The sequence below is a fragment of the Gekko japonicus genome, unplaced genomic scaffold (assembly GCF_001447785.1).
Source record: "Gekko japonicus isolate JY-2015 unplaced genomic scaffold, Gekko_japonicus_V1.1 scaffold372, whole genome shotgun sequence".
Lineage (NCBI taxonomy): Eukaryota > Metazoa > Chordata > Lepidosauria > Squamata > Gekkonidae > Gekko > Gekko japonicus.
In genome coordinates this window covers 910,402-937,304 of record NW_015175367.1, presented here as the reverse complement: position 1 = coordinate 937,304, position 26,903 = coordinate 910,402, and the positions used below count along the sequence as shown (strand labels likewise).

General features: G+C 40.9%; 2 protein-coding genes across 3 annotated transcripts in view; both read right to left on the bottom strand.

Annotated features, from left to right (window-relative positions):
- Positions 1–428, bottom strand: part of E2F5 (E2F transcription factor 5) — a 21,236-nt gene extending 20,808 nt beyond the window's left edge. For both annotated transcript variants that reach the window (XM_015425473.1, XM_015425472.1), the window contains exon 1: positions 117–428. In XM_015425473.1, coding sequence (XP_015280959.1) covers positions 117–302 — 186 coding nt within the window. In that variant the 5' untranslated portion in view covers positions 303–428. The remainder of the gene's footprint in view (positions 1–116) is intronic.
- Positions 429–1,498: 1,070 nt separating this feature from the next.
- Positions 1,499–26,642, bottom strand: LRRCC1 (leucine rich repeat and coiled-coil centrosomal protein 1). Its single transcript, XM_015425470.1, has 19 exons — positions 26,526–26,642; positions 25,331–25,536; positions 24,386–24,451; positions 23,564–23,731; positions 23,211–23,380; positions 22,832–23,044; positions 19,289–19,482; positions 18,564–18,762; positions 17,161–17,309; positions 15,269–15,473; positions 12,785–12,924; positions 12,142–12,343; positions 11,535–11,720; positions 10,867–11,041; positions 5,753–5,916; positions 3,784–3,992; positions 3,464–3,601; positions 2,432–2,567; positions 1,499–1,660 (listed from the first exon to the last, which is right to left on the bottom strand). The coding sequence occupies exons 1-19, from the start codon at positions 26,582–26,584 to the stop codon at positions 1,538–1,540; spliced, it is 3,102 nt and encodes a 1,033-aa protein (XP_015280956.1). The 5' UTR covers positions 26,585–26,642; the 3' UTR covers positions 1,499–1,537.
- Positions 26,643–26,903: the final 261 nt, after the last annotated feature.

The window sequence follows — 26,903 nt, the reverse complement described above, 5'->3', positions numbered from 1 at the left end:
TCCTCCCCGAGATCCCATTCCAGAGATTCTCCCACTGGATCCCACCACCTGGTTTCTGGGTTTCTTCCCCCCGCCCGTCCAGGCCTCCCGCTGAGCTCCCGCCCTCCCCTCCGCACCGCTTTCAGGTCGAGCACGCCGTCCTTGGCCTCCTGCAGGAGGGACACGAACTTCGTGGTGAGGAGCCCCAAGCTCTTCTCGTGCCGGCTGCTGCTGCTGCTTCCTCCTCCGCCGCCGGCGCCCGCAGCTGCGCCTTCCACGCTACAACTGCTGCTGGAAACCGACTCGGCCAGCGCCGCGGCCATGCCGCATCCCCAGCCCGGCGAGCTGGGATTCCCCGGCGGTGGCGGCGGCCCTCCAGCCGGCCGTAAGAAAGCAGCCGGGGCCCGGAGACTAGAGCCGTCTCCAGACCTCTTTCCCGAACGGCTGGCCTGAGGGGGGAGAGGAAGTGACGCTGCCCGCGCAGTTGCTGGGAGACAAAGTTTTGTGTAAGGAAGACAGAACAATTTGGTTGTTGTGTGTGCCCCCTCAGTACAAACTAAGCATGCGAGGAAGGAATGGACAAGTGCCCTTTAGTGTTCAACAGAATGAACAAGGTGAGGAGCACAACTCCTCTTTTGAGTCAGGATAAGAATAGTTTTTATATGCAGATTTTCTCTCCCAGGAGTCTCAGAACAGCTTACAATCACCATCCCTTCCTCTCCCCACAACAGGCACCTTGTGAGGCAAGTGGGGCCGAGAGAGCTCAGAGAGAACTGTGACTGGCCCAAGGTCATCCAGCAGGCTTCATGTGGAGGAAGGGAGAATAAAACCCAGGCCTCCAGATTAAGAGTCTGCCACCTTTAACCACTATGGCTCATGTGTCGCACATGAATGCATATGCCCTTCACCTATAAAGGCTGCAGCATTTAACACTGACTAGCAATCCCCCCTCTAAGTATCAATAAAATGGAAATGTTTCTAATATATAGTTTGTATATATGAAATAATGGGTTAAATTAAAACCTGTATCGAAGCCCCCTACATTTCCAACTGCTCTGTTCCTGGAGGTCTTCTGACCTTCGGGAGTGATTTTTCAAGGAGTACAGATAGCTGTAGTATTGGGAGAATACTATAAAGATCCACTGGGGGATGAGCTCTGATCATGTACTCGATCAAATCCACCCCCACCCCCCATTGTGTTCAGTGCCCTAGTCCTATGTGAATGAAAATGTCCAATTCTAAAACCAATGCAAGGCTAATAGAATCAATCCTTGCTCTCTTTTGTAACCTCTCTGTCACCGTTCCCTCTTTTTTCAAAGTGACTTCCATGCAAAGTGATTTTATTAACAAAACATCAGTAAACCAGTTTAACAATATTATTTATTTTGAAAATAATGTACATCTTTATGGGCAAAGAAAAGTCATGCTAATGCAGCATTTTCCTAATAAAATGTCTCTTTACAAAAAGGAACTAACATCATGACTGCATCTGTCAAGAACACTGCCAGTTATTTTACTGGTTTTGATAAACCAATATAAGCTTGTCAGGGTCTATATTTCAGAGCACTTGCTGAATGTCACCCAGGGCAACTGTAAGTCGTTTTATTTTCTCTTCCATGGCCTTTTTATTGTTTGCCGTTTCCTGAAGTAACTGTCTCATTTCTTCTTCAACTTGGTAAACCTGAAAGTAAATTTAAAGATGCTATAAATAGCCTTATTTTGAATTTTGATGTATCATTACACTCAATACAGCTGTTTTGAGAAAGGACATGTCAATTGCATACTATTTCAGTATTAGTGGAAGTTTATCTTGCTAGCTTTTCCCTGATAGTGTGAATTTATAGAATACATCCCCCACAAGTGTTATAGAAAGGAAGGCAAAGTTTTGACATCAATTGAGGAGGGTAACTGCCTAAAGGCATGAAAAGTGGCAGTTTTCTCCTCTAACTACATGTGAAAAGCCTATCCATGACAATACCATGTCTGTTTAAAGTCTATTATTACATTAAAAGGCTCATTCTGTTAGTTAAATGTAAATTTAAAGAGCAGAGTTAACTATAAGGATAATGTAACAAAATAACCGCTCCCTTAAAATTAAACACCGAATTCTAACACATTCGGTACAGCACTAATTTACTGTAACCTCCCAACACTTTCCTAATTAATCATGTTTTTCAGGGGTTTCAAAATATCTGTAAAACTGCCTCCCTCTGTTGGAAACAAATCCCACAACTTCAAGGTCATAACTTCAGCATTTGGAGCAAGTATATATCTGAGACAGCCTCAGCAACTGAGTGACACTTAAGTCAACTACAATTTACCAGTCAACAAAAATCCGAACAGACATGTGTCTTATTTGGCTGAGGGATGACAAGATGAACTGCAGAACTGAACACCTTCAGCATTATAAATAAAATAATAAATTATAAATAAAATATAAATTATCCATCACCTTTTCATTTGCTGCTACAATTTGTTGTTGTTTTTCATTTGCTAACTGTAGCAGTTCTGCTTGATGACTTGCTAACGTTGATTCAAGTTGCCTTCTGAAAGCATCATCAATAGAATGAAGCTTTTCCATTGTAGCCCTAAATACAAGAGCAACCTTTAAATCTCTTCAATAGCACTGCAATACTGTATCAATACTAATGGGACAAACACACACCATAAATTACATTCAATAATACTCCTTTTCTGCAGGTGCATTATAGTAACTGGTCTATGCATCAGACATTATTCTTAATAATGTTTATGGATGCAGCCAACTTTATGAAGCAGTCCCATTTCAAAAACCTGAATTTTTATCACAGTCATCTAAAGAAAAATTTACAAAAACATCAGATTTTCTTGCTACAGGAACTGGTCTATGCATCAGACACTTCTAACTGGTCTATGCATCAGACATTATTCTTAATAATGTTTATGGATGCAGCCAACTTTATGAAGCAGTCCCATTTCAAAAACCTGAATTTTTATCACAGTCATCTAAAGAAAAATTTACAAAAACATCAGATTTTCTTGCTGCAGGAATTATGCATTTGACACTATGATCTAGATGCTGCTGGACCATAAGGTTCCTGAACCTGCCTACTTTTCCAAAGGCAGTGGGGAAACAATACCAGAAATGTACTGAATTCCAACAGAGAAAATTAACAATACTGGAAATTCATAATGTGCGAAACAGCGTGAAAGAATCCAGCCTCATAAGGGTAAAAAGTGGTCCTTTTAAATTTTCTGCCTAGCACATAAACATTAACAAGCCAACTGTCTTGACAACTGCTAGCACTTTTTACTAACCCCTATTCCCTAATACATGCCCAGTTTATTCTTGATCCTGCAAATTGGATAAGCCTCCAGAGTTGGAGCAGTCCCGCTGTTTTCCTGAGGCAGGGCCTCATCACCAGCTCCAAGGTTTTCCTCAGGTAATATACCCCAAGTTAGGTCATAGACAAAAAGGCACACACATAAAACATTCTCTATTTACTTCTGAGCTTGAAGACTTTTGTCTCTTTCTTCAATCAGGCGCTTCTCCTTTATGTCAAAATTTTCTTTCATTTGTTTAACCTGTGCTTCCAGCTTGCTTAATAATCCTCCTTTATCTTGCCATTTCTTATTCATAGCACTGAAAACAAATAGGCATGATGAGAATGGCTTCAGAAACTATTCACACTGGTGCAAAGAAAATATTTGTCCTACTTTTCAAGCATTAGAAGGGCTTGCGCATGTGAGATTATAACCATGTTTCCCAGCATATCTCAATATAGTCTGTGACATACCAACATGTGCATATGACTAAGTGAGCACCTGTAAGCTTTCTTGATATCTTCAAGCTCTGTGTCCTTTTGTTGCAACTGTTGTTTTAGTTCTTCTTTCCTCTCATTTTGCCTTTCTAACTTTTCTGTTAGCTCTTCCAAGTGCACCTCTCTTTCTTCTAGTTGTACCTGAAGTCTTTTCTCCAGTTCCATACGGTCTTCACGATGCTTTCTTATTTGCTCATCTCGTTCCTGTAAGGCCTTAAAAACAAACATTTCCATCAGTCTGTATTCATCAGTGAATATGTTTTTCTTACTGGGGTGTCAAACAGCTCAGTGGCTTTATAAGAATTAGTTTTCAAAAAGATTCCTTTACTTCACTATTTCTCATAATTCCATAAAAATATCGGGATTGAACAATTAAGAGGTTTGGCAGCTACTGTTTGTCACACTGAGTCTGTCATAAGGGGAAGAGATTAAAAGTGACTGAAAAATAAAATACTGTCTTATTTCAATCAGTGTTAAGAAACACTGAGCACAAGCTGAAGCATAGACCTCAGGGACAGCAAATAAATCAATAAACCCTCCATTAAGAACAATCTCCTTGTGCAAAGAAACAATACATCAGGGAGGGCTCTAGCCTGGCCTGCTAGGGTTCTATGTGCGCTTTTTTTAAAGCACTGTTAAATTATAGGAGACCTCTCCTGTAACCTGACTTGGTGCCTGGACCACCTCATCTGCTGTAAACTTAGGTCTACATTATTTTTTATTGCTTGGACTTGGTTGCAACTACCTTTTGCTGGATTGTATTAGTCATTACATAAACACAGAATATTGTTGTAGTAAAGCAAAGCTATATAACGATATATGCATAGTCAAACTAGATGTAGGCTATATCTTATTAAAAGGAAAAAAAACTTCAAAGCAGGGGGATTTGTACATTAACGTAAAAATGAGAAAACAAAACTAAGCTTCAGATTCAAGGTCATAAAGTCAACTCTGAAAATCTAATAGCCATTTGTTCCTAAAGGCCACCCCCCACATCAAATGGAATCAAGTATTAGGGCCTAGGATATTTGGAATCATAATATTATTGTATGATTAAACGTAAAAACAAAAAAAAAAGACCTCCACATACACAGTAAGGCTTATCAGTTTGTAGAAAGAAGAGATTCACGAGACAAACTGAGAAACACTAGGTTTTTACATATATATTTTTTTTAAAAGTCAAGCAAAGGAAATGGCAAACACTTTGAATCTTTCAGACACTTCTCAGATCTACCAGATCTAGGGTCAACTAAGTGAAACTTCCACCATCAAATCATTCTTACGGACACCGATATATTTTACTTCAGCAGAGAGAAGCAATAGAATCTGCAAGTTTTCTGTCAGGTTATTGTCAATTTCTCTGCCTAACTAAAACTCTGAGAGGGTCCACATACAGACAGTTACATGATGTGCAGAAACTCAGTAGGTACAACTTTCCCTATGAACATGCAGGGACAGAGAAGACTTCACCTACTGTATTTCAGCCTTTCATGTAGCTGTTTAAGCACAAGGCCATTTCTGGAAATAAGGACATGATAATGAACAAGGTATTCTAAAGTAAGCCCTGTATTGCCTGGGACTCGCCTAACTTACTGGGCTGCCCCTCTCCTTGTGAGCCCACTAGAGTGCTCTGCTTCTCCCAAGAGGGCTTACTGGTCATCTTCTCCAAAGAAGGGCTGAGACCTGGGGCAACCCTGCTCCTACAGATCAGGCTGCCCAGTGAAGCTGGGGCCATGATATCTTTGCTACTCTTTAGGAAAGCACGCAAAACAGACCTTAAGAGCACATGGCTAATTTTCTGAAATTCCTCATTAAAAATGTTTTTGACATCTTGTTTATGTCATCATTTGTGCTAGAAACCACTTCAACAGGAAAGCAGCATACCAATTTATTAAACAAATAAACTTTTACAGTCCTTATGCCCATCTACCCATTTTCTCATATCATTACAATATTCAATAAGGGACACTCACTACTTTTAATTTTCTAATGGTTTCTGTTTGATCTTCCACTATTTTAGACTTTATCTTCAATGTATCTTGGTTATGTTCATTTTCTTTCTTCTGAGCATTTATCTCACTAGTTAGGACTTCTATTTTGGCTTCCAATTTTCCTCTATCTTGAGCAAGAGAAACTCCTGGGGAGAGGGGAAGACACCAAAACAGGTTTGGCATTTTCAGTACTGTAGATATTTAAGCTACATAAGATTAAACTACATCTTGCAAGCAAACTCACCACCTTCTGTTCCATTTCTCAAATATTTTAGGAAGTACAAAAGTTATGGTTCTGACCAGGATAGCCTGATTTCATCAGACCTCAGATGCTAAGCAGGACCAGCCCTGGTGTGTATTTGGATGGGAGACCACCAAGGAATATCAGGATCCCTAAGCAGAGGCAGGCAATGGCAAACCACCTCTGAACATCTCTTGCCTTGAAAATCCCAAGTCATCGCCATAAGCCGGCTGCAACTTTATTTCAATTCCGCAGGGCCTGCAAGACGGAGCTCTTCCACCAGGCATTTGACGGAGGAGCCACATTTAATAATTTAACATAGATCTAAGAGCCTTGCCCTGGAATCTATCATTGGCTAATTGTGCCGTGCCTGTATTTAATACCTGGACTATCATTGGCTAATTGTGCCGTGCCTGTATTTAATACCTGGACTATCATTGGCTAATTGTGCCGTGCCTGGACAGCAATCTTGCAACCACTACAGATTGGATACCTGTTATGGTTAATATTAAAAAATTATGTTTTCACCATCATATGTAGTATCTATATATAGCACCTTATACATGTTTTATTATTTTAACCTGTTTTTAACTTTTAATGTAAGCTGCCCTGAGCCTGCCTCAGTGGGGAGGGAAGGGTATAAATCTAATAAAATAAATAAATAATAAATAAACTTGACGGTAAAAAAACCCCAAACAAAACCCCTTATATTGTCGAAGGCTTTCACGGCCGGCGTTCATTAGTTGTAGATTTTCCGTGCTGTATGGCCGTGGTCTTGGCATTGTAGGACCTGACGTTTCACCAGCAGCTGTGACTGGCATCCTCAGAGGTATAACACAGAAAGATGGAGTACTCTCTGTATCAAGGTGAGAAGAAAAATGGTAGGCAGGTAATTTATATCTACTCAGGAAGGTGGGGTAGGGCTGAGTCATTATCTTGTAGGCGTTCCCCAGGCTGTGACATGCTAATGGAGGAGCTTTCCTGAGGAGGTTCTTTTGCATATGGATCCTTATATAATCCAGGCTGACAAAACACATATGACAAAAATATTCCTTCTATTCCAATGCATGTTGGCTCTTCCCAGGGAAGAAATTTCAGCACCCTGAGACTAGCGGGAGAAGTAAAAACAAAACAGCAAGATTCCTTCAATCTGCCTGCTTTGACACACTAGCATATTTTATACTTCTTGAGCTAACTGCATTTTTGACAAGACATACTGAAAGCTGGCTATAAATATGACTATAACATTAAAATAATGCTGAGCAAGTGACACTATTAGACTGCTCAAAAATGTACATTGTTGCTCAGAGACCCCTAATTACTTCCAACTCTAAATTTTGTTGAGCCAACTACTAGAGCATCATCTTTCCTTTCAGTTCTCAACTTCCTACCTGAGAAAACATCCTTTTCTTACAGTGACATTGCCTTAAGAAAGTGAACAGGAGTCTTGTAGCACCTTAAAGCTTTTATTCTAGCATAAAACTTTTGGAAAGCTTATGAATTATTTTAAAAAACTGTTCACCTTTCAAAGTGCCACCATACTTCCATTATAACCACAGCTATCCTTTGTGAATCTTTTCTAGAACTTCTCTCTCTATGTAAGTATATTCTTGCTCATTTTTTTTCTGTATGTGACAGAGAGAGAGAAAAAGTCAAATATCTATATTACCTAAGTCACTTATTCATGAACTCACTTGGCAGTCTCTGATGTACTTTATGGGAAACTGCTGTGAAATTTAGTCTGTAGTCTGGTTTTTTGTTGTTGTTGCTAATGTCAACTTGTCAAAAAAAATTCTCTTCCATCATCTGATCTTTAGAAAATGAGCTTGCTTCACTTGTGCAAGACGGAAGGAGGCAATTTCACCTGATGTCCCCTACTTTTTGCACCCGCCTGTATACCACATGGGATCTTTTTCAGGAGCCCCCAACCACCACCACAACTCTCAGCAATAGCTTTTCAGGACAACACATGAAACAACTGGAGGAAAGAATGTGGGGCAAATCCAGCTGTTCAAACCTTCCATTTGAGGAAGTTAGGAACCAGGCTTTATTTATATTGTGCCCATACCAATAAACATCTCTGTGAATACTAGCCTATCAAGTTTATCTATTGAGACTCAGTTTCTGAATGAATACTTAAGCATCATGGGACTGACAAAAGAAAAAAAACACAAACAAATCAAAATAAGCTTCCCAGCTCCCCCCTCCATATTATTTTGTTCCTTGAAGTTATTGTACAGAAGGGCTTGCCAGCATATGTCAGGAACAATACAGTGGTAGGCTCCCAGGCTGAATTATATTTCCCATAAGATTATTCTCCCCTACCCACCTCCCAGCCTAGTATTTCATTGGGGCATTTGGTCTTAGGTCTTGTATCTGTATACAATACCCACAGAGCTGGTACTTTAAACTGCCCTCTACATCCATGCCAAAAGGAAGGGAATGCATGACTTTGTTACCAGCCTGGGTTTTAAATTTTATTATCTTTGACCTTCCCAATTGCTTAAAAGCTTTCTACATATTTTTCTGACATCTTCTCTGCAAACAGGTTTAAGAAGAAGATAGGACATACAACAGTTGCATGTCCTGATGCTGAAAACTCTTGCAGGCCTCCACAGCTTGCTTAATCAAGAATGATATTTGCTTCTCTATTCGCAAGCAACTGCACTTCACAGCTACTATGTAAATGGCTATTTCAGGCAGCTAGTGGCACTTTTATCAGACTTCCAAGTGTTTATTCTAAAAACATTTTTGGGAAGTAAGGAAATGATCTTTGTCACCTTTCTCATAGATACCCCCATAACCATCCAAAAATCCTGACAGTTGAGGGATCCTTAGGCTCAGCATGGTGGGGAACAAGGAAGAATCAGCAGACATTAGGATCCTGTTCTTGTACAACCTTTTGTTTGGGTAGTACAAAAGTGGAAGGGGGGCAATTTTTGCCAACTGCTTCTTCTTGTTGCAGGTCTTACACGGCTGGAGGGTTCCTCTGCCCTCAGGAGTATTTTTTTAAGAGCACAGGGCACTGCTCATAGAAGGCAGCAAAGATCTGATCCTCCACTCTCTTATCAAACACACTTATCCTCCACAGTACTCTGCTCTAAATCTTTTGATTTCCCTTACCCTGTGATTTTGTTTGTTACCTTTTGCTTTGGACTGCAACTTCGGGGGGGGGGTCTTTCCTGGGAGAAGGGCATTCATTTTCATAGGATGGCTGCCAGCAGAGAAACACTTTATTCTGACCATTTCAGCTTTTATTAGGTTCTAGACATGTTTGTTTTATCCCATATTTAAAGTCAAATGCAAAGTATTTGAAACCTGCTTGGAATCAGTTCTCATCTTCTGCATCTGGGGAATGTATCAAGTACATCATATTAGAATAATGCAAATGCAGAATTCTCTTCTGGGTATTACCAAGTAACACAAAGGCTAGAAATAATCATTTTTCTTTCCACGATCTTACTTCACTATCTGCAGTACCTCAAACCATGGGGACCATGGTAAAACTTTCAGAACTGGAGATTCAAACTTGCAGAGAGAAAGACTATTTTCTTGAATAAGCTTGTTTGCCACTGGACATTTATTTTCATAAATTCTATTTTCATCTCACAACAAGATACTCAAAACAGTATAACTGCTTAGTCCCCTTTGGTTGCTTTGAATCCCAACATAAAGCTTTAACTGGAGCTCTTTTCCACAGATCCAACAGGCACCTAACCTAGCTTGCAACTCTCCTCCTCACTTTCTGTGGAGGAGAGTAGCGCTCCCTGAAAGTGACAGGCCTTCTACAACATCTCTCCACACAGGCGCTGTATTAATAATTTTCTTTCTTCAATTTTCTTTCAATTTCAATTTTCTTCAATTTGAAGAAGAGAAGAGATTGGATTTATACCCCGCCCTTTACTACCCGAAGGAGTCTCAAAGCAGCTTACAATCTCCTTTCCCTTCCCCTCCCCACAACAGACACCCTGTGGGGTAGGTGGGGCTGAGAGAGCTCTTTTGAGAACTGCTCATGAAAGAACAGCTCTGAAAGAACTTGTAACTGACCCAAGGTCACACCAGCAGTTGCATATGAAGAAGTGGGGAATCAAACCTGGTTCTCCCAGATTAGAGTCCGCGCTCCTAACCACTACACCAAACTGGCTCTCACTTGAGGATTATTAACTGATCAACTGTTGTGGGTTTTTTTAAAAAAAGGAAAAAGCATACAGTAAGACATCTAGTATAGTTAGTGTTTTGGAACTATAGTTAGTGCTTCTAAAAATCAGTGGTAATGAATGAGCATTTGGATGCACTCAGACATCAACAGAACACAGGGTCAGCCCGAGGACTCTCAGCCGCCTAGGCGAATTACTTTGCTTCCTACCTCCAGCAATATAGCCCTGGAAAAAGGGCCCACCCTTGGTCCCAGCCCCTCAGCAGAGGGAGGAAAGGAACAGACTCAGACCCACTAAGGCCAGGTGTATCGCCTGGGGCTGCCGCTTGATGCAGCACAGCCCAACACCATGGGCTGAACACTGACAGATTGGTTGGTGCCTAGATGCACCTAAGAGATGGACCAACCCTGACAAAACAGGTTTTTATGCAACAGCTCCTACCCTGTATGGACAAACTGAAAGGAAACCTAAGTTGGCATCCACTGACATAAAGGGTACAAGGTTTGCTACCATTGTCTCACTCATTACAAACCAGTCTGTGCATTCTTACAAATGTAACTAACATATTTCAAGTTCATTCTTCATTTATATCCTATCAGAACTAAAAACAAGGCACACTGCTTATTTTATGTATTACTTTCCAGTCTAAGATCATAACTGCCTTTAGCCATTTGCAATGAACTCTACTACTAATTTACCCTGTTGCGCCAGCTCTTGTCCCCATATTTTTCTTTCAGTTTTTAATCCATCAATTACAGATTCCTGGGCTGTTATCTGTGAAATAAGTTTGGATTTTTCTTGTTTAAGAAGCTCAAGTTGAATAGTCTTTTGTTTATCTTCCTCCACCATATATTCAAGTGCTTGGATTCGACTCTACAAAGAAAAAAGAAAACTTTAATGAGTCTCTCTTTAAGATGTTACTCCATAACATCTATAACTTACTAAGGGAATGTATGTTGGTAATAGCAAAGCCTTTGTTAGTAACTGACCAAAGAAGTCAATTACAGGCAGGGAGAAGGGTTTCTTGCTGCTATAGGCTGAGTTGTTCATATCATATGAATAGAGCAGTTGAGAAAGGTCAAGCAATGAGCCAAGGAAAAAAGAAGAACTTAAGACTATCAGAAGTGATCCATAAAGAAGGGGAGAAGAGGTAGCAAAAGAGGAATCTGGAAACACACACACACACTCTCTTCAAGCTAGCCTGGTGGCGGCACATTTTGTAGTCACGTGGAGCATAAGACTGTGATTATTACAGGTTAACATTTATTTCCTAATATTATTACTTATCTTCTCAGTAGATGTTAATGTAAGACAGAACGTAATACAGAAAACATGCAATTACTTTAAAAACCCTGCAGATTCATACTTTCCAATTCAACGTTGTTTCTTGTTTCGATTTGACCAGCTCCGTGATCTTAATTTTTTGTTCTTTCACTATGGATGTCAGCTCTTGGATCAGAGTGGCCGACTGCTTTTCTTTTTGTCGAGACTGAACAAGAGCATGCTTGTGTTCGGCCAACTCAGCAGCAACATTATCAAAGGCCTCTTTAACCTATTTTAGGAAAAAATACTGTTTATTAAGGTTATCTTCATGTACCTTAATTTCTGGAATAAAATGTAGTGTAGCAAGCCTAGTAAACAGGAGCAAAATAAGTATTAGAGAACACACTGCGTAGAAAATTAAGTATTAATTTTGTTTTTTAGGAATATTGGGTTGCCTGCTGCACAGCGTGTGTCAGGGAAGGCTCCTTACACCAGAGGAGATAATCACCCGTTGTAGAACAGACCCACAGAACCTAACCTATGGATGTGAGACACTTAATCTCAATTCAATAGAAGTACGTGTTTTAACCTCAACAGCTGGAAAAATTATCACTGCAGTTTTATTCCTACAAAAAAAGAAAGGAATAAAAAAACCTGCTTTTAACAGCACTCGCAATTCCGAAGTATTTCTTCCCCCTCCCATTGCTTACCTCTGCAAACCTTTTGGCTTCAATCGTTAACGCAATCCGAAATTCATCTTCTAGATCTTTATAATTCTTGCGTAAGAGATTAATTTTACCCTCTAGTTCTTTAATATGGTGTTCATGTCTCTGTTGCTCTTTAGCCACTTCTTTTGCCAGAGCAGCTTGGAATTCTGAGCCATTTAAACTAACTCTGGCTTCCAGTTCCTTTCTAAGATTACAAGACAAACAAGAAATTAAACACTAAGAAAAATGAAGACTGCAACCTTCTTCTGTAGCATTATTCAACAAGGAACTCTACCTTAAAAGAAAAAAAAGAGTGTCTGCAAATGACAGTGGATTAGCTTGCAGAGAACAGGGGTTATGTTGACTTGTTGGTTCATGCGAAATGGCTCCTACAGTACAGATAGAAGAGCTGCTTCTGTAGTCCACCGGTACATCTTCAAACAGAAATACTAGCTTTCCTCTGTCATGCTCAAAAAGTTTAATCTTTCAGCAATGGAATTTGGTTTGGGAAGAAGATAAACTTGCCTATTTTTATCTAACCATAGTTTCAAATGTGCAATTTATGATCCACCTTGAGTCCTAGGATGCCTGGGAGAAAGCTAGATATATAAATATTTTAAACTAACAAACTAGATAAAGCACATACCTGTGCTCCTGCTCTCTTAATGTAAGAACTTCGTGGACTTGTTCCATCTTCTCTTTTTGTTGCCGAAGAGATACTCGAAGTAACTGAACTTCTCTCTCAGCTGCTGAAGCTTTAAGTTCTGCAGCTTGAATTTGTTTCATCTGTGCCACATTTTAAGTCAAAACAACAGAAACATGGTCATACCACTAATACACTAATAAAATTCTATTAGTCTTTCAATCGCCACAAGACTCCCATCTATATATTGCCTGCAACAGACTTGCCACCTCTGGAACAATAACAACAAATTCTGCTGTAGAGTTCCGGTTTTGGCGCTTTAAACGATGGCGGTGTCTCTTGGTTCCTCCGAGAGACGTGTGCCATGAATCGGGGATTAGGAGGGAGCGTGATTGTGCACACTCCCCCATGAAGCCCATAGACAATGGGCTTCTAGCCAGGGGGCTTTGGAGAGCCCTACCTCCGGCCGGCAGCCGGTACAGGGGGGCTACTCTCTGCCCTGAAGGTCCTGCCCTGATTCCCAGTACTGGATTAGAAGTTACCACCGGGACAAGCATTTGGAGGTTTAGCGATTTTCTCTGCCTGGCGTGATCCCAGGGGCCGTCTTAGGACCAGGGGGATCGATTCAAGGATTGATGAGTGAGTTGCCATTGAAATGAGACACTAAAACCTAGAAGTGAAGTCCCTCTACTATAAGCGTATAAACGGAGGGGGGGAGGGGAACGCCCTATCTCCCGACGTTTTAAGCAAATGCGAAAGCAAGGATGGAGAAACTGATCAAATTGTGGCGATGGACTGTAGCGGAAAGTTTTTCTAAAAGAAAGCTGAGCGTTTAAACAGACCTTAGAGACTTTGGCATTCTCTCTCGGCTGATGTAAACATCCCAAAAAGATGGTGATGAGAGGCGAAGAGGGAGGCAGGATCAATGCTTTCTTCAGGAAGGAGGACAGTGGAAAATTAGGTCACGTGACCTAACCATAGACTCTGTCTTTAAAGTGAATCGTGGGCCCTCTGGTGGCTAAAGTGAGAAGCAACCTGGATCTGTACTAAAAGCAGCTACACTTTTAAAGGGACAGTACGTTGATCATAGAGACGTATGAATGGTAAGGAGACTCTAAAGTTTAGTTCTTTGTGGCTGGATTGGCAAGCTGATCGAAAAGCGGTTTTCTGGAGTAAAGGGCTCGCTACCCCAATTTTATAAGATCTGCTTGCTAAGAGAAAGGTTGGAATCTCCAATGAGAGTGTTGTTACTGCAACAAAAGGAAAGACTCTTTTGATCTAAGACGTTTAAGGAAGTGAAGATAAGGAATACTGAAGAAGAAAAACGTGTTGTAATGTTCTTACTGAGGGAACATTGGTTTTAAAGATCTTGCCTTGGGGGGGGGGGGAGTACAGCGTGGAGATGCTAATTTTTTCTTAAGGGCTGTGATTATGTGTGTTATAGCTTTGGAATTACTCTCTGTTCAGTCAGATAAGCTGGTTTTGTCAGCAGAAGCGATGATTGGCGGGCACTCTTCATGTTTGAAAGTAACTGTATAAGAGTAACAACTATGTTTTAAGCATTGTAAAACCTCCATTCTTGGGTTTTTAGTTAGGTTCTTTTTACTTTCTCCTATCGATCGTAGACTCTCCCTCCCCAATTTTTGTTGTAGTTTTATAGAAATGCAAATAAAAAATTCCCCTTCGGGGGGCCAAAAAACAAACAAACAAAAAACAAATTCTGCTGTAATTGCTTCTTTCGTGATTTATTAGGCCTAATGCCACGGAAAAACCAAAAAGGTTATCATTCTGGAGAGCACTACAAGCTGCTTTTTTAGTTTTTACCAAACATCAGGGGATACATATAGTTATGTTCATTTTACTACTCTCTGATTTCAGAAAAGCCAGTTAAATACAGTACGAAACTGTAATTCCTGCATAAAAATAAAGTATCAACGCCATACATAATGCTGTTTCTTCTTTGTGTAAGGTATTCCATTTCTCCGCTCCTGCTTGGCAAAACACTTCTTTCATTGGTTGGCTTAGAAACATTTAACCAGTACCACTCAGCAGCTGTTCAGTGTTAAGGCTGGTTCATAGTCCAGGGACTATGCTGAAGCAGCCACATGTTCTTGCAGTCATGTGGAGGAATTTCACAGTAAATGGGGATGTACTAGGATATAGCTGCAAATGTGGCACCACCATGCCCACACGTGTACTACTAGTCTATGCTAATATCAACCACTCAGAAGATACAAAGGTGATTCACCTTTATTTACAGGCGATTCACATACTAACGGGTTCTGTCCCAAATTGCACTCTAGAAAACTAGTAAATATGGAAGGGATATTAGGGCTGTCTGGAAAGGAGGAACTAATTTGGTCAAATGCATCTCTTATCACAACTGTGTCACGAGCCGTATCTACCAATATGCCATTTCAATGATAGACACTTATACCAGAGCACCAATAGCCTCAACTCTTCAGTGCTTAGAATTATAGCCTATACCTCTGAAGCTTGCTGTTGCACCCTTTGTGTCTCCATTTTGGACAAGGTTTCTTCTAATGTCTGCCGTGCCTTTTGTTGATCCGCCTCTTTCTGTTTAGACTGACTTAGCTCCTTACGGAGGCTTTCCATTTCCTCTTTCAGTTGCTGAATGTCAACCTGTAGTTTTGTCTTGGCATTTCTCTCTCTCAAAACCAGCTCTTTTAGCCTGATAAAGTAGTACACAAAGCTAGTGCATCACAATCTTTCTTTTAGTTTGTTTTAAATTATTTAGAGCAACAGCCTAAGCAGAGATCGTTTTTGGGAAAGGTACAGTTGTGTATTCCAAAAACAAATATTTAGTAATTTTGGACACTCAGGGGAAGACAGAAAATCCAATGTTAAAAAGTGACAGCATTTGTCATCTGCCCATTGCTAGTAATTAATTTTATTCACAACAGTGTAGTAGGACTAAAACTTGAGCTAGTTAGAAGGCAACAGGAAAATGTTCAAAGTTCAGGAGATGGGGCTGTAAATAATTTAATTTGGCAGATCATTAATCTGTGTTTTGAAGCAAACACAGCCTTTTATGTACAGAAACCCCATACTGCCATAACTCTGGCATCTGTTCACCTTCTGCACTGCTGTAATCAGATTGTAGAGAAATTATTTAGTTCTGAGCTACTTTTAAATTATCCAATATTATGACCATGCTTATTCCATGATTTCACACAAGCACAGACAATAAAACATTTGATAGTGGTCACAAAATTCAGCAAGCCTGTTTTCTTTTTCTTTAAAGAAGAAAACAAGTTTCTGGCCATCATTAATAGTAAAAGTGTACCATTCATCTCATAAACGGTAAAGTGCCTTAAGTGTACATAAAGTGAGTCTAAGGGCTATGGTTGCAATCCTAAAGACACTTTCCTGGGAGGAGGTCCCACTGAAAAACTTAGGAATTATTTCCAAATAGAGCTGCTGTGGCTCAGTGGTATTGCATCTGCTTGGAATGCAGAAGGTCCCAGGTTTAATCCCCATCATTTCCAGTTAAAAGGACCTGGCAGTAGGTGATGTGGAAGACCTCTTCCTGAGACCCAGGAAAGCTGCTGCCAGTCTGATTAGACAATATTGACTTTGATGGACCAAGGGTCTGATTCAGTATAAGGCAGTTTCATGTGCTTAGCATTACTCCCCAAGTCCCACTGATCTGGATGGACAAAACTTTATAAAAAGAGGGTGAAATAAAGAATCTTCTTGTTCTGAGTTTTACAATGGACACTATTAAAACAATATAGTAAATATTGCTTTTACAGTCATTAAAAGCTAGGCATTTAAGTTTTTGTGGAATTTCAAAAAGTTATTAGCTTTTGTACTTATTTCCAATATACATTTAATGTTATGTGAGAAAAAAAGATCAGATATTATACAGCATACTTACTCGAAAGTTATCAGGTTTTCCATTAAACATCCTCTCTGCCATTATCTGTTGTCAGATTCAAAGTATGTGGTACACACACACACTCCAACAGGTGCACACAGATTTATCCAAAACTGCCCATCAGAAGAGCTACATCCCTATTTTGAGGATTTACTGATTTACCTACTGGAACTGATTATATGTTACAACTACAAGCAATGCTCCCTCTAAGCTGTGGAGTCTTGTGAGCAAAAATTCTACTTTGTGAGCTACTGGCATTAAAGTTGTGAGTGAGCAATGTGGCTACTGCATAAATTAGTTTGCTCTGGAGCCATCCTTCCTGAGCTAAAACAAAAATCTGTGAGCTGGAGGCTAAAAAACTGTGAGCCAGCTCACACTAACTCAGCTTAGAGGGAATACTGGCTACAAGGTGTTCTATTTTATAGCTGGTGAAACTAAATAACTTTTTTACAGTCTTTTTAACATGCTGGTTCCTAACCTGTCCGTAGTGTACACAGCCATGCTTTGAATATCCTTTCCTTCTTTTGCATGGCTCTGCAGCTCTTTGATATCTTCTCTCAGTTTCTTTTCAGCTTGTTCAGCTTTCCACCTCCTCTCACGCTCTTGATCCAGTTCCTGAATCAGTGCCTGAATAAGAAGGAAAACTATCACATTCTACCACTAAGAATACAGAACAGTCACAATGATTAAGTGTTTTGCATCATTTAATCATGCAAACTTCCCATTTGCTATAAGTATATGATCTTGGTGAAAATGGAACCCAAATTGTAAAAGTCATAAAAAGGTGAGGCTTCAAGTGATGCTATAGGATGAGGTGTATGATAAGTGTTTTATACGTTGGTTTTCCAGAATCACAGGTCTGGTTGTGTTACCCGTAAAAAAAGGAAAAATGCTCCAGAACTAGTTAATAGCTAAAAGTAAAAGACAAATCAGGACCTTAAACAAGCAGGTGTGGTGGTAGACAAAGAAGAAGAGTAGGTTTTTATACCCTGCTTCTCTCTACCTGAAGGAGTCTCAAAGCAGCTTACAAATTTCCTTCCTTTCCCATAACAGGCACCTTGTGAGGTAGGTCGGGCTGATAGAGTTCTGAGAGAACTGTGACTACCCCAAGGTTACCCATCTGGCTTCATGTGGAGGAGGGGGGAATCAAACCCAGCTCTCCAGATTAGAGTACACCACACCACATTGGCTCTCAACACTACGCTGGCTCTCAAAAAAGGGTACAGAACTATAGCATCATTCCTAAATTCTCTTTCTGCATCTTAATCTATGAAGCTCTTAGAAACCTTAATATTTCTATTGGATTACAAAGATATCAACCCCTAACACTGTAAAGACATTTGCACTCCGAAATTGTTCTAAACTTCTTTTGTTCACTAATGCTAGATTTACTGCAGATCTGAAAACATGCTATTTTGCCGCCAGTGGATTGGCCCCAGAGCCTGTTGGATTACTCCTATTTTGTATAGATATCACCTACCAGTAGAATCTTGGGTGATAACTTTATTGTTAGCAGATGAGAACCCTGAAACAACTCGCTTGGTGGCAAAATATCTATCAATAGTGTTATTTTTAAAACGCCTTTGAAATGATCTATGTAGCTTTACGTATAATAATTTTAAAGCTAAATTTTATAATACCATGGCATTTTATGGAATTTTATAAATTGCTGCCTATTAATTTTGCTTATGAGTATGATTATTTGCTTTCTATTTCTAAAATATTTTGGTCTAAATTATCTTGCAGTGATATGTAATGTGTTTTGTAGTTGTTTGTCTGTATGTCTGGCTTAAGACCTTTGGTCAATGAAGCTTATAAATAAAAGGAAAGCAGATCTGAAAACTAAGTAGTCATTCTCTCAAAACAAGAAACCAGAAGTACCCTGTAAGTTGACTCCTCTGGAATACTTGAATCTAAACTTTTTAGTTTTTTCACTGGGCTCTTCTGCCCAGCCATCAGTTTCTTGGGTGATTTCCCCACTACTTCCAAACTTGGTACATCAGAAAGTAAACTGGAATCTTCTTCCTCTTTGACTTGAGCACCTAATTTTTTTGATTTTATAGAAACCCGCTCTTCTCCACTAAAATGACACAGAGGTTTATGATAACACTGGAATACAGATATTCTTTGCACAAAGAGAATTAACTATATGAATGGGAACAAACGGAGACTGGGGTGTGTGCGCAGACCCTTGTACAACAAAACCAAGGAAAGAGAAGAATCCCCTCTTCAAGCATTGTACCTTCCTGATATGGGGCACCACAAGCAACTTTGACCCACAAACCCTTCACAGTCAGCATTACAGGGCAGTTGCCCTGGATTGCAGGTTTACAGCTAGGCACGACAGTACTCCCCTAGCCCCAGAGCTCAGGCATCTAGCACTATAAGGCAAGAGGGATCTTCCAATTATCCCCATCCCCACAATTACTCATCCCCCCCGTACCGTGTGTGCAAGATTGCCAAGTTAGCAATGTTACTATTAGTATTGTGGGACAAGATGTAATAAGTTTCAAACTTCTCACAGAAGAACATTTAGCTTCATTTTATCAAGACACACCCAAGTCTCCCCTCCCCATGTTGGGGGGGGGGGTTGTAGCAGAAGGTACCTGTCCGAGACTTTGCCCCTCTGAAAACGGTGTTTGGTAGATAAAGTTGCTTTGCGATAATTAGGGATTTTGCTTCTTTTTGCCACCTTTCTGCTGTTTTCTTTTTCACCATCACTCCCTGAAGTGAGATCTGTGTCTTTTTTTGCCTTAAGAACATTCACATCACTGCTACTTTTTGCAGAAGAGTATATCACCTAAAAATAAGAGAACGGATTCAGAATCCACAGTACTTCTTGTCCTAATTGAGTGTCAGATCCGTCAGTTTTAGACATAAAGGTCTATAGAGTAAAAGTGGTAACTTTATATTGGAAGCCATTTCGAACTGAATCATCTGTGCAACTGTAGTAGCTCTAAAATCTCTTTTAAAGCCAAGCAACAGAAAAAATGCAGTACTTCTGGTTCTCAAGCTTATGCTTCTCAACCTTTTGTGAGCTTCAGTGCTTTTGAAATAGACTTACAAGTATGTCATTTGCACTGCAACCTAAAGACTAGTTATTTCTATTAAGAGAGATTATGCTGTTTCAGGTTGACTCTAGGCAGCACTATCAGAACAAAAGTCACTGATGAGATTATTCAAACAGTAACTCTTTCAGAGTTAAGTACAGAGGCAACCAAGTGGGAAAAACTGCGGTAGATTTATACTTTTATGGTAAGGTCATGATAAGCTTTCAAATCACACACAAACAACAAATGGAGCAAGCCAAACCCAGCTGTTAACATCCAGGGCCCCGGTCACACCGGCCGGAAAATGCGGGGGGGAAGTGGCTGTTTGCCCCGGAGCAAAGTAACACGCGGCTGCCCGATCAGACATCCCGTGGAGGTCCCGTGGTTAGGGGGAAGGTGCCAATCACATGACCAATCTGCAGCGCGGCAAAGAAGCAGCGCGGTGCAATCACACCAACAATCGCTAGGCGTTGCTTCCGTGGCAATTGGAAATATTTTTTTTCACCAGGTGCGCATGCGCATGATCATCTGTGCGCATCCTGTGCAGACTGGGGGGGGGGGAAGTAACCGGTTTGCGACGGGACTAGGACGGGACACGATCAGATGCCCACCCTTGCCCCACGTTGTTCGGAAACTAGTACCTCGCAGGTACTAGTTTTTTAAGCCGCATCTTCGGCGGGAAGTCACGGGTTAGCCACGGGAGCACTACGCCTCCCAGATGTTGCGGTGTGACCGTGCCCGGAAAATCCGCCTATCATCCGTCTCTTTAACGTGGCAAATGCTCCGTGTGACCGGGGCCCAGGATTAGCCTACTATAGCATGTTCTATATGAGGCTGACCTTTGAAGACAGTTGGGGGAAACTGCAGTTGGCTCAAAAATACAGCTGCAAGAGTTCTTACAGAAACATGCCATAATGATTGCAGCATTACTGGCTCAGTCAGTATGGGTACACTGGTTCCCAATCTATTTATTTAATTCAAGGTGCCGGTTCTGACCTCTAAAGGCCTAATTAGCTTAGGTCCAGACTATTTGAAAGACTTCCTCTTCCTGTGCTAATATACCTGGGCTTCAAGAGCCATACAGTGTGCATTCCTACAACTATTATTTATTTGTTTTTATTTAGTGCATTTCTATGCTGCCTCTCCAGGGAACCTGTCCAAGGTAGCTTACAAAATAAAATGTAACACACCAGAAAAGTTAACTGAAACTCAGCATTAACAAATCTGCCAGAGCATACTAAGCAGGCTAAAATGGATTTTAAACTGTTTTCAGACTAAAAAGCTAGCTATAAAGTGGCATTAAAATCAACCCATTAACTAAAAGCCAGGATAAAAAGAAACATTTTTGGCCTGGCACTTGAAAGAGAGTAGCATGAGCATCAGGGGAACCACAAGAAGGGGGGCATCCCACAGGCAAGGTGCCACCACTGAAAATGGTCCATCTTTGGTCACCACCTGCCTCACATCTGTGGGTGGGGACACAGCCAGGATGATCTTAGCTGGTGGACTGGACAATACAGGAGGAGGCAGTACTTCAAGAACTTCTTTGGGACCTTGACAGAAAGAACCAGCAGTTTGAATTGTGCCCAACACAAACAGGCAGGCAGTGCAGTTGTGCCCAACACAAACGGGCAGTCAGTGCAGATCTTTTAGTGCAGGAGTGATACGATCCCTGTATCCATCCCCTGAAAGTAGCCTGGCTACCACATTTTGGACTAGCTGAAATTTCCAGACAGTTTTCAAAGGCAGCCCACACAGAGCCCATTACAGCAAGCTTAATCCAGGTGTAATCAGAGCATGGATCACTGTGACCATATCATCAACCCCTTTAGGAGAAGGTTGACCAGAACCCAAGGGAGGGCCTTTTTGGTTGTCAACCCCAATCTGTGGAATTCCCCATAAAGAGAGATTAGCATCATCCCTATAGACCACCCAGTCTGGTTTATATATTGGGTACAGTATTGCTGTTGTCAAGGCTCTGAAATGTTGTGGATTCTACCACTACAGTTTAATGTTGTGTGTTTTATATGCTACTTCTGCATTTTTTTCTTGTTAGCCACTGAGAACCTTGTTAGGTGGAAAGATAGCTTTGAAATCTCTTAAATAAAAATAGACAATGTCTTTCAGTTTTGATATGTGCTTGCTAACCACATGAATCATGACAAATATGGTACAGTAAGCTGAGCTGTCCTCTCCTGTTTAAATTAATTGTAGACTGGTACAAATTAAAGCAGCATACTAGCAGAAACATCATCCAGAGATTGCAAGATGAACGACATGGACTATGTAGGACTAACAACATCATTGCCTTTCCCTCTCGGTCAGTTCGCTGGAACAAAAATAACATTCCCAGATCTATTTGCATGTGTTTTTGGTGGGGTTTTTTTGGGTTCTTTTTGGTCAGACAACTAGAATTCTAAGATCAGGGCTCCCCTGCTCCCAATCAACTTGTCTGCCAAAGAATTCTCAAGAGTCTGCAAATACCACCCGCATATCGGGGCACACTCTAGGAGGTCAGGCTATCAATAACCAGGGCCAGGGCTTTTTCGGTGGCAGCTCCACTCTGGTGGAATGAGAAGAGACCAGGGGCTTGTGGGACCTTTTACAGTTCCGCAGGGCCTGTAAAATGGAGCTCTTCCACCAGACCTTTGGAGCCGCCGCCACCACTAACCACTAATTATTAACAGCTGATGGCTTAAAGTGGGAGAGCCCTGTTCTCCTGGGATTCAACTCATAGCCTGAGATAGCCGTCTAAGTTGATCTAAAAGAACAAGAGCCGACTGAAAATAAAGAGCTCGTGTAATAACAACCACTGTGAATTATTGATACCGATACTATCATTTTAATATGTTTTAATATGAATAGTCAGAATTGTTTATTATTAATATTGTTGTTAATGTACCTTATTGCAATTTTACTGTAATTTTACGCTGCTTTTATAAGCCGCCCTGAGCCGGCCCTGGCCAGGAGGGCGGGGTAAAAATTTAATAAATCAAATGTTGGTTATGTTTAATTTGGCCAAGTGCATCAGACTTGTAAATACATATATTTTTTTTACCAAGTTTGATTAGAGGGCACACCTCTCCTTAAACCTATTACCTTTTCCAATAGATGCGATATTTGATCCTCTAATTTTTTTATCCTTGTGTCATTGTATAAGTCATTGGCAAGTTTCATCGTTTCTGTCTCTGAAGAGGATACCAGCTCAGTGGAAACACTCGTTGTGGGCCAAGATGGCATACTTGTACGCTGGCGAAAATGAGCTAACACCTGGTCAATACGGGGCGTTATCACAGGTAAATGAGCACACGTCTATTTAAAAAGGACAAAAAAAACATAAATAGCATACGGAAGCATACATCCTACTTTTATGTTTTAGACATAACAAGTAATAGTCACAATCAAAGTTCCCTCTAAGCTGAGTTAGTGTGAGCTAGCTCACACTAACTCAGCTTAGAGGGAACACTGGTCACAATACCTCCTCTTCATCTGTGGGGGAGTGGGATGAAGCCAAACAATCCAAAAGGCCTTCAAAGCTCATCAGATCTGATGGATTTGCTTCCACAGTGTTTACTGGTTCACCAAATATATTCTTGCCATCTAGAGTAGTCAGCTGGGGTAAAGCCTGGAGGAGGATCTCTCTGTAATCTTAAAAACAGATAATGTGTTTATTCTTAAATAATCTACAGAAAGATACCATAGATCACTGAAAGTTCATTTCAATATAACATAACTTTAAAAACACTACTTTCTCCTGAATAGCTAATGACAATCTAGCATAACTTCAGGGAAATAGAAGTGTGCTAAGCAGCTTGTAAACACAGTTCTTACCTGATCTGGCACACAGTGGATTACTTTTACCATTCTTCTCTAAAGTAAGGTGGGTCAGGTACTGTAATCCAGTCAAGCACTGGAGAAAGTGGTTAATATTATTTATACAGTTGCCGTGAAGCTCAAGATGACTAATTTTGTAATTGGTTCCACGAAGAGATAACAGCCCTGGGAAAAATAATTAGACAATAATTGTTAAACACTTTCAAGGAAAAACATCATAATTCAAAAACGGATCCTTCTTCAACTAGATTTAATGTAGGATGAAGTCTTTCGTGTAAAAAACTCCATAGGTGTTTTATTTGCAGAGCACTGAGTGTAACTACACAGCAGTACCAATCGATGGATTAGGCTGAAAAAGGCAGAAGCAGCAAAGTTTGATACACTATTAAATGGCAGCAAGTGTTAGTTATGTTGTTTCTTTCTTTTTTTACCACCACAGGGGTGCTTTGGGTTTTCCACTGCAGGTAAAATTATTAGCTTTAGAGACACTGTTTATTCAGACTCAAAGATCTCAGATGAGACTGAATGCATTTATTTTAACTGACCATGAATCAGTTTTGACCTGGATTGCATAAATATAGCTCTTACACAACCCTGAACATGTATACTCCTAAGTAAATCCTACTGAGTTAACTGGGACTTCCTCCCTAGGATGTGTTTAGGATTGCAGCTTTAGAGAGTCATACCATCATTATTCTCATGAAAAGTATAAACACAACTAAATAGTTTCTTTGCAGTAGGTAGCAAGCAGGATTTAAGTTCCCAGCTCACTCTGTTTCTTCATCAAGCATGTTAGACGTTTATACTAATTTACCTTACCTGTAAGATCATGTATGTGGTTATAAGATAAATTCAATCTAGTTAAGCTGAATAGCTTTTCCAGTCCTGAACAAAAGAAAGAAGAAAAAGTAAAGACTTATTAGCTACCTGTTCCAGGGTGGTAGCAGTTAGTCTACTGCAGTCAAAATAACAGAGTACTGGGTCATAAAGTTTAGAAAAATTATTATGAAAAGCACTCATAAGCTTCACTGAGGCAGATGTGTAGTTAAGTCTGCAGGAAGTAACTACATAGATGGGAAGGGATCAGTATGGTATAGCCCAATATCATCAGATCTTGGAAGTTAAGCAGGGTTGCTACTTGGAAGGCAGACCACCAATGTTCCCTCTAAGCTGTGGAGTCTTGTGAGCAGAAATTCTACTTTGTGAGCTGCTGGCATTAAAGTTGTGAGCAAGCAATTTGGCCACTGCATAAATTAGTTGGCTCTGGAGCCATCCTTCCTGAGCTAAGACAAAAATCTGTGAGCCAGAGGCTAAAAAACTGTGAGCTAGCTCACACTAACTCAGCTTAGAGGGAACACTGCAGACCACTAAGGGAGACTCTGCAGAAGAAGGTAATGGCAAACCACCTCTGCTTCTCACTTGCCTTGAAAGCCCCTTGCTGGGGTCACCACAAGTCAGCTGCGATTTGATGGCACTTTATGCACACCCCACTACACAGACAGTGGGGAATGGACATAGAAATAATACTGCCAAAAAAATCAAGGTTTTAGAAGAAGCACAGAAAATTATCACTGATGTTCAAAATCTGATGACCACAACATCAAGCTTTATGTAGCTTTCCTTAGTAATGTGAATAATAAAACATAAAATAAAATTGAAAAGCACAAGTTTGATGAGCTTTCTTGAACAGAGTGTTTAGATGTTTGCGAGCCATTCATTGCAACATTCACAACAAAGACAGTCACAATCCCACCACAAACTAACCTTCAACTTTTGTTATCAAGTTACAAGACAAGTTTAAAGTCCGCAAGTTAGCTAAAGAACTCAGTCCTTCAATTCGATGTATGCAATTAGATGATAAATCTAGGTGTTGTAAATTCAACATGTGGTCAAGTCTTTCAATCCTTGAGATCTGGTTGCTGTGCAAGTTGAGCGTGTGGAGTTCTGAACTTAAAGGTATTTCCACCAAACTACAAATGAAGGATATGGGGCATTAAGACATCAGTTATTTCAGAAACTCAGGAATCACAGCATACTAAACAATACTTACCACGTTCCAGGTTTTCACAGCGCACATACATCATTATAATACTCTGTAAAGGTTCCCATGCCCAAAAGCCAGTCGAATCCGACTCTAGGGTTGCGGTGCTCATCTCCGTTTCCAAGCTGAAGAGCCAGCGCTGTCCGAAGACGTTTCTGTGGTCATGTGACCAGCATGACTAAACACCAAGGTGCATGGAACGCTGTTACCTTCCCACCAAAGTGGTACCTATTTATCTACTTGCAATTTCTTGCCTTCGAACTGTTAGGTTGGCAGGAGCTAGAACTAGAGACAGGAGCTCACTCCGTCATGCGGCAACTCAGGTCTCGAACTGCTGAACTACTGACCTTCCACAGTCTGCAGTTCAGCGTCTTAACCACTTGAGCCACCGCAGCTCTGCATACAATACTCTGTACCCCAACCCAAACTAGTATTTTGATTACTCAGAGTCTGGGGGGGGGGGGAATCAATTTAAAAAGAAATGTTTCAAGAGGAAACTCATCTAAGGTACTTTGAATTTTAGTACAGTATGGCAAAGATACAATTACAAATATGACACAGATCATTCTGCAAATGATCAGAGTTTCCTTTACCATTGAGTCACATATTCCTGGGTGCTGAACAAAAACAAAGGCCTGTCCCTCCAATTAAGACACTGACATTTCACGCTAATAAACAAGGAATGGAAGAAAGGCGCATTCTGGACATGCTCAGTTGACCATCATGTCAAACGCTGAGGCTGGGCATCTCATATGAGGAAGGGGAAAAAACCACCAACACCACCCCGAATCCTTTGGAGGAAAAGTGGGATAAAAATGAATGCGAGACGATGAGAGAGGCAGGCAGATGCTGCGTGTAAGCTCTCCCCAGACTCCAGGACAGGACTTCGCCCTATCAACACCCCTTTCAGGCACTCACCTCTTGATGCCCCGATCCATGAGGCTGAGCTCCCCCGCTCCTACTCCAGGCTCTGCCATACCTCTACTATCTGCCTTCCAGCTTTAGCCGCGGAATATGCCGCCATTCACTTTAAATCCCTCCTCCCTGCGGCGGGGTAAGCGGCGTCGACGGGCATGACGGGAGAAAGCTTTACGGTTTCTTTGGGCCGGGACAATCACTGCCAGTCAGAGAGATGGCCGTCGTGAAAGCATCGTCGGGGCGTGCGCGAGAAGCGCTTGGGGTCCGACAGAGCCGTCCGCATGATAGCCCCAGCGCCCGGTTGAGCGGAGAGACAACAAAACAACACACCGTGAAGACGGGTGGGGAGGCAGAACGGCTCCTCCTCCCAAGTGTGCA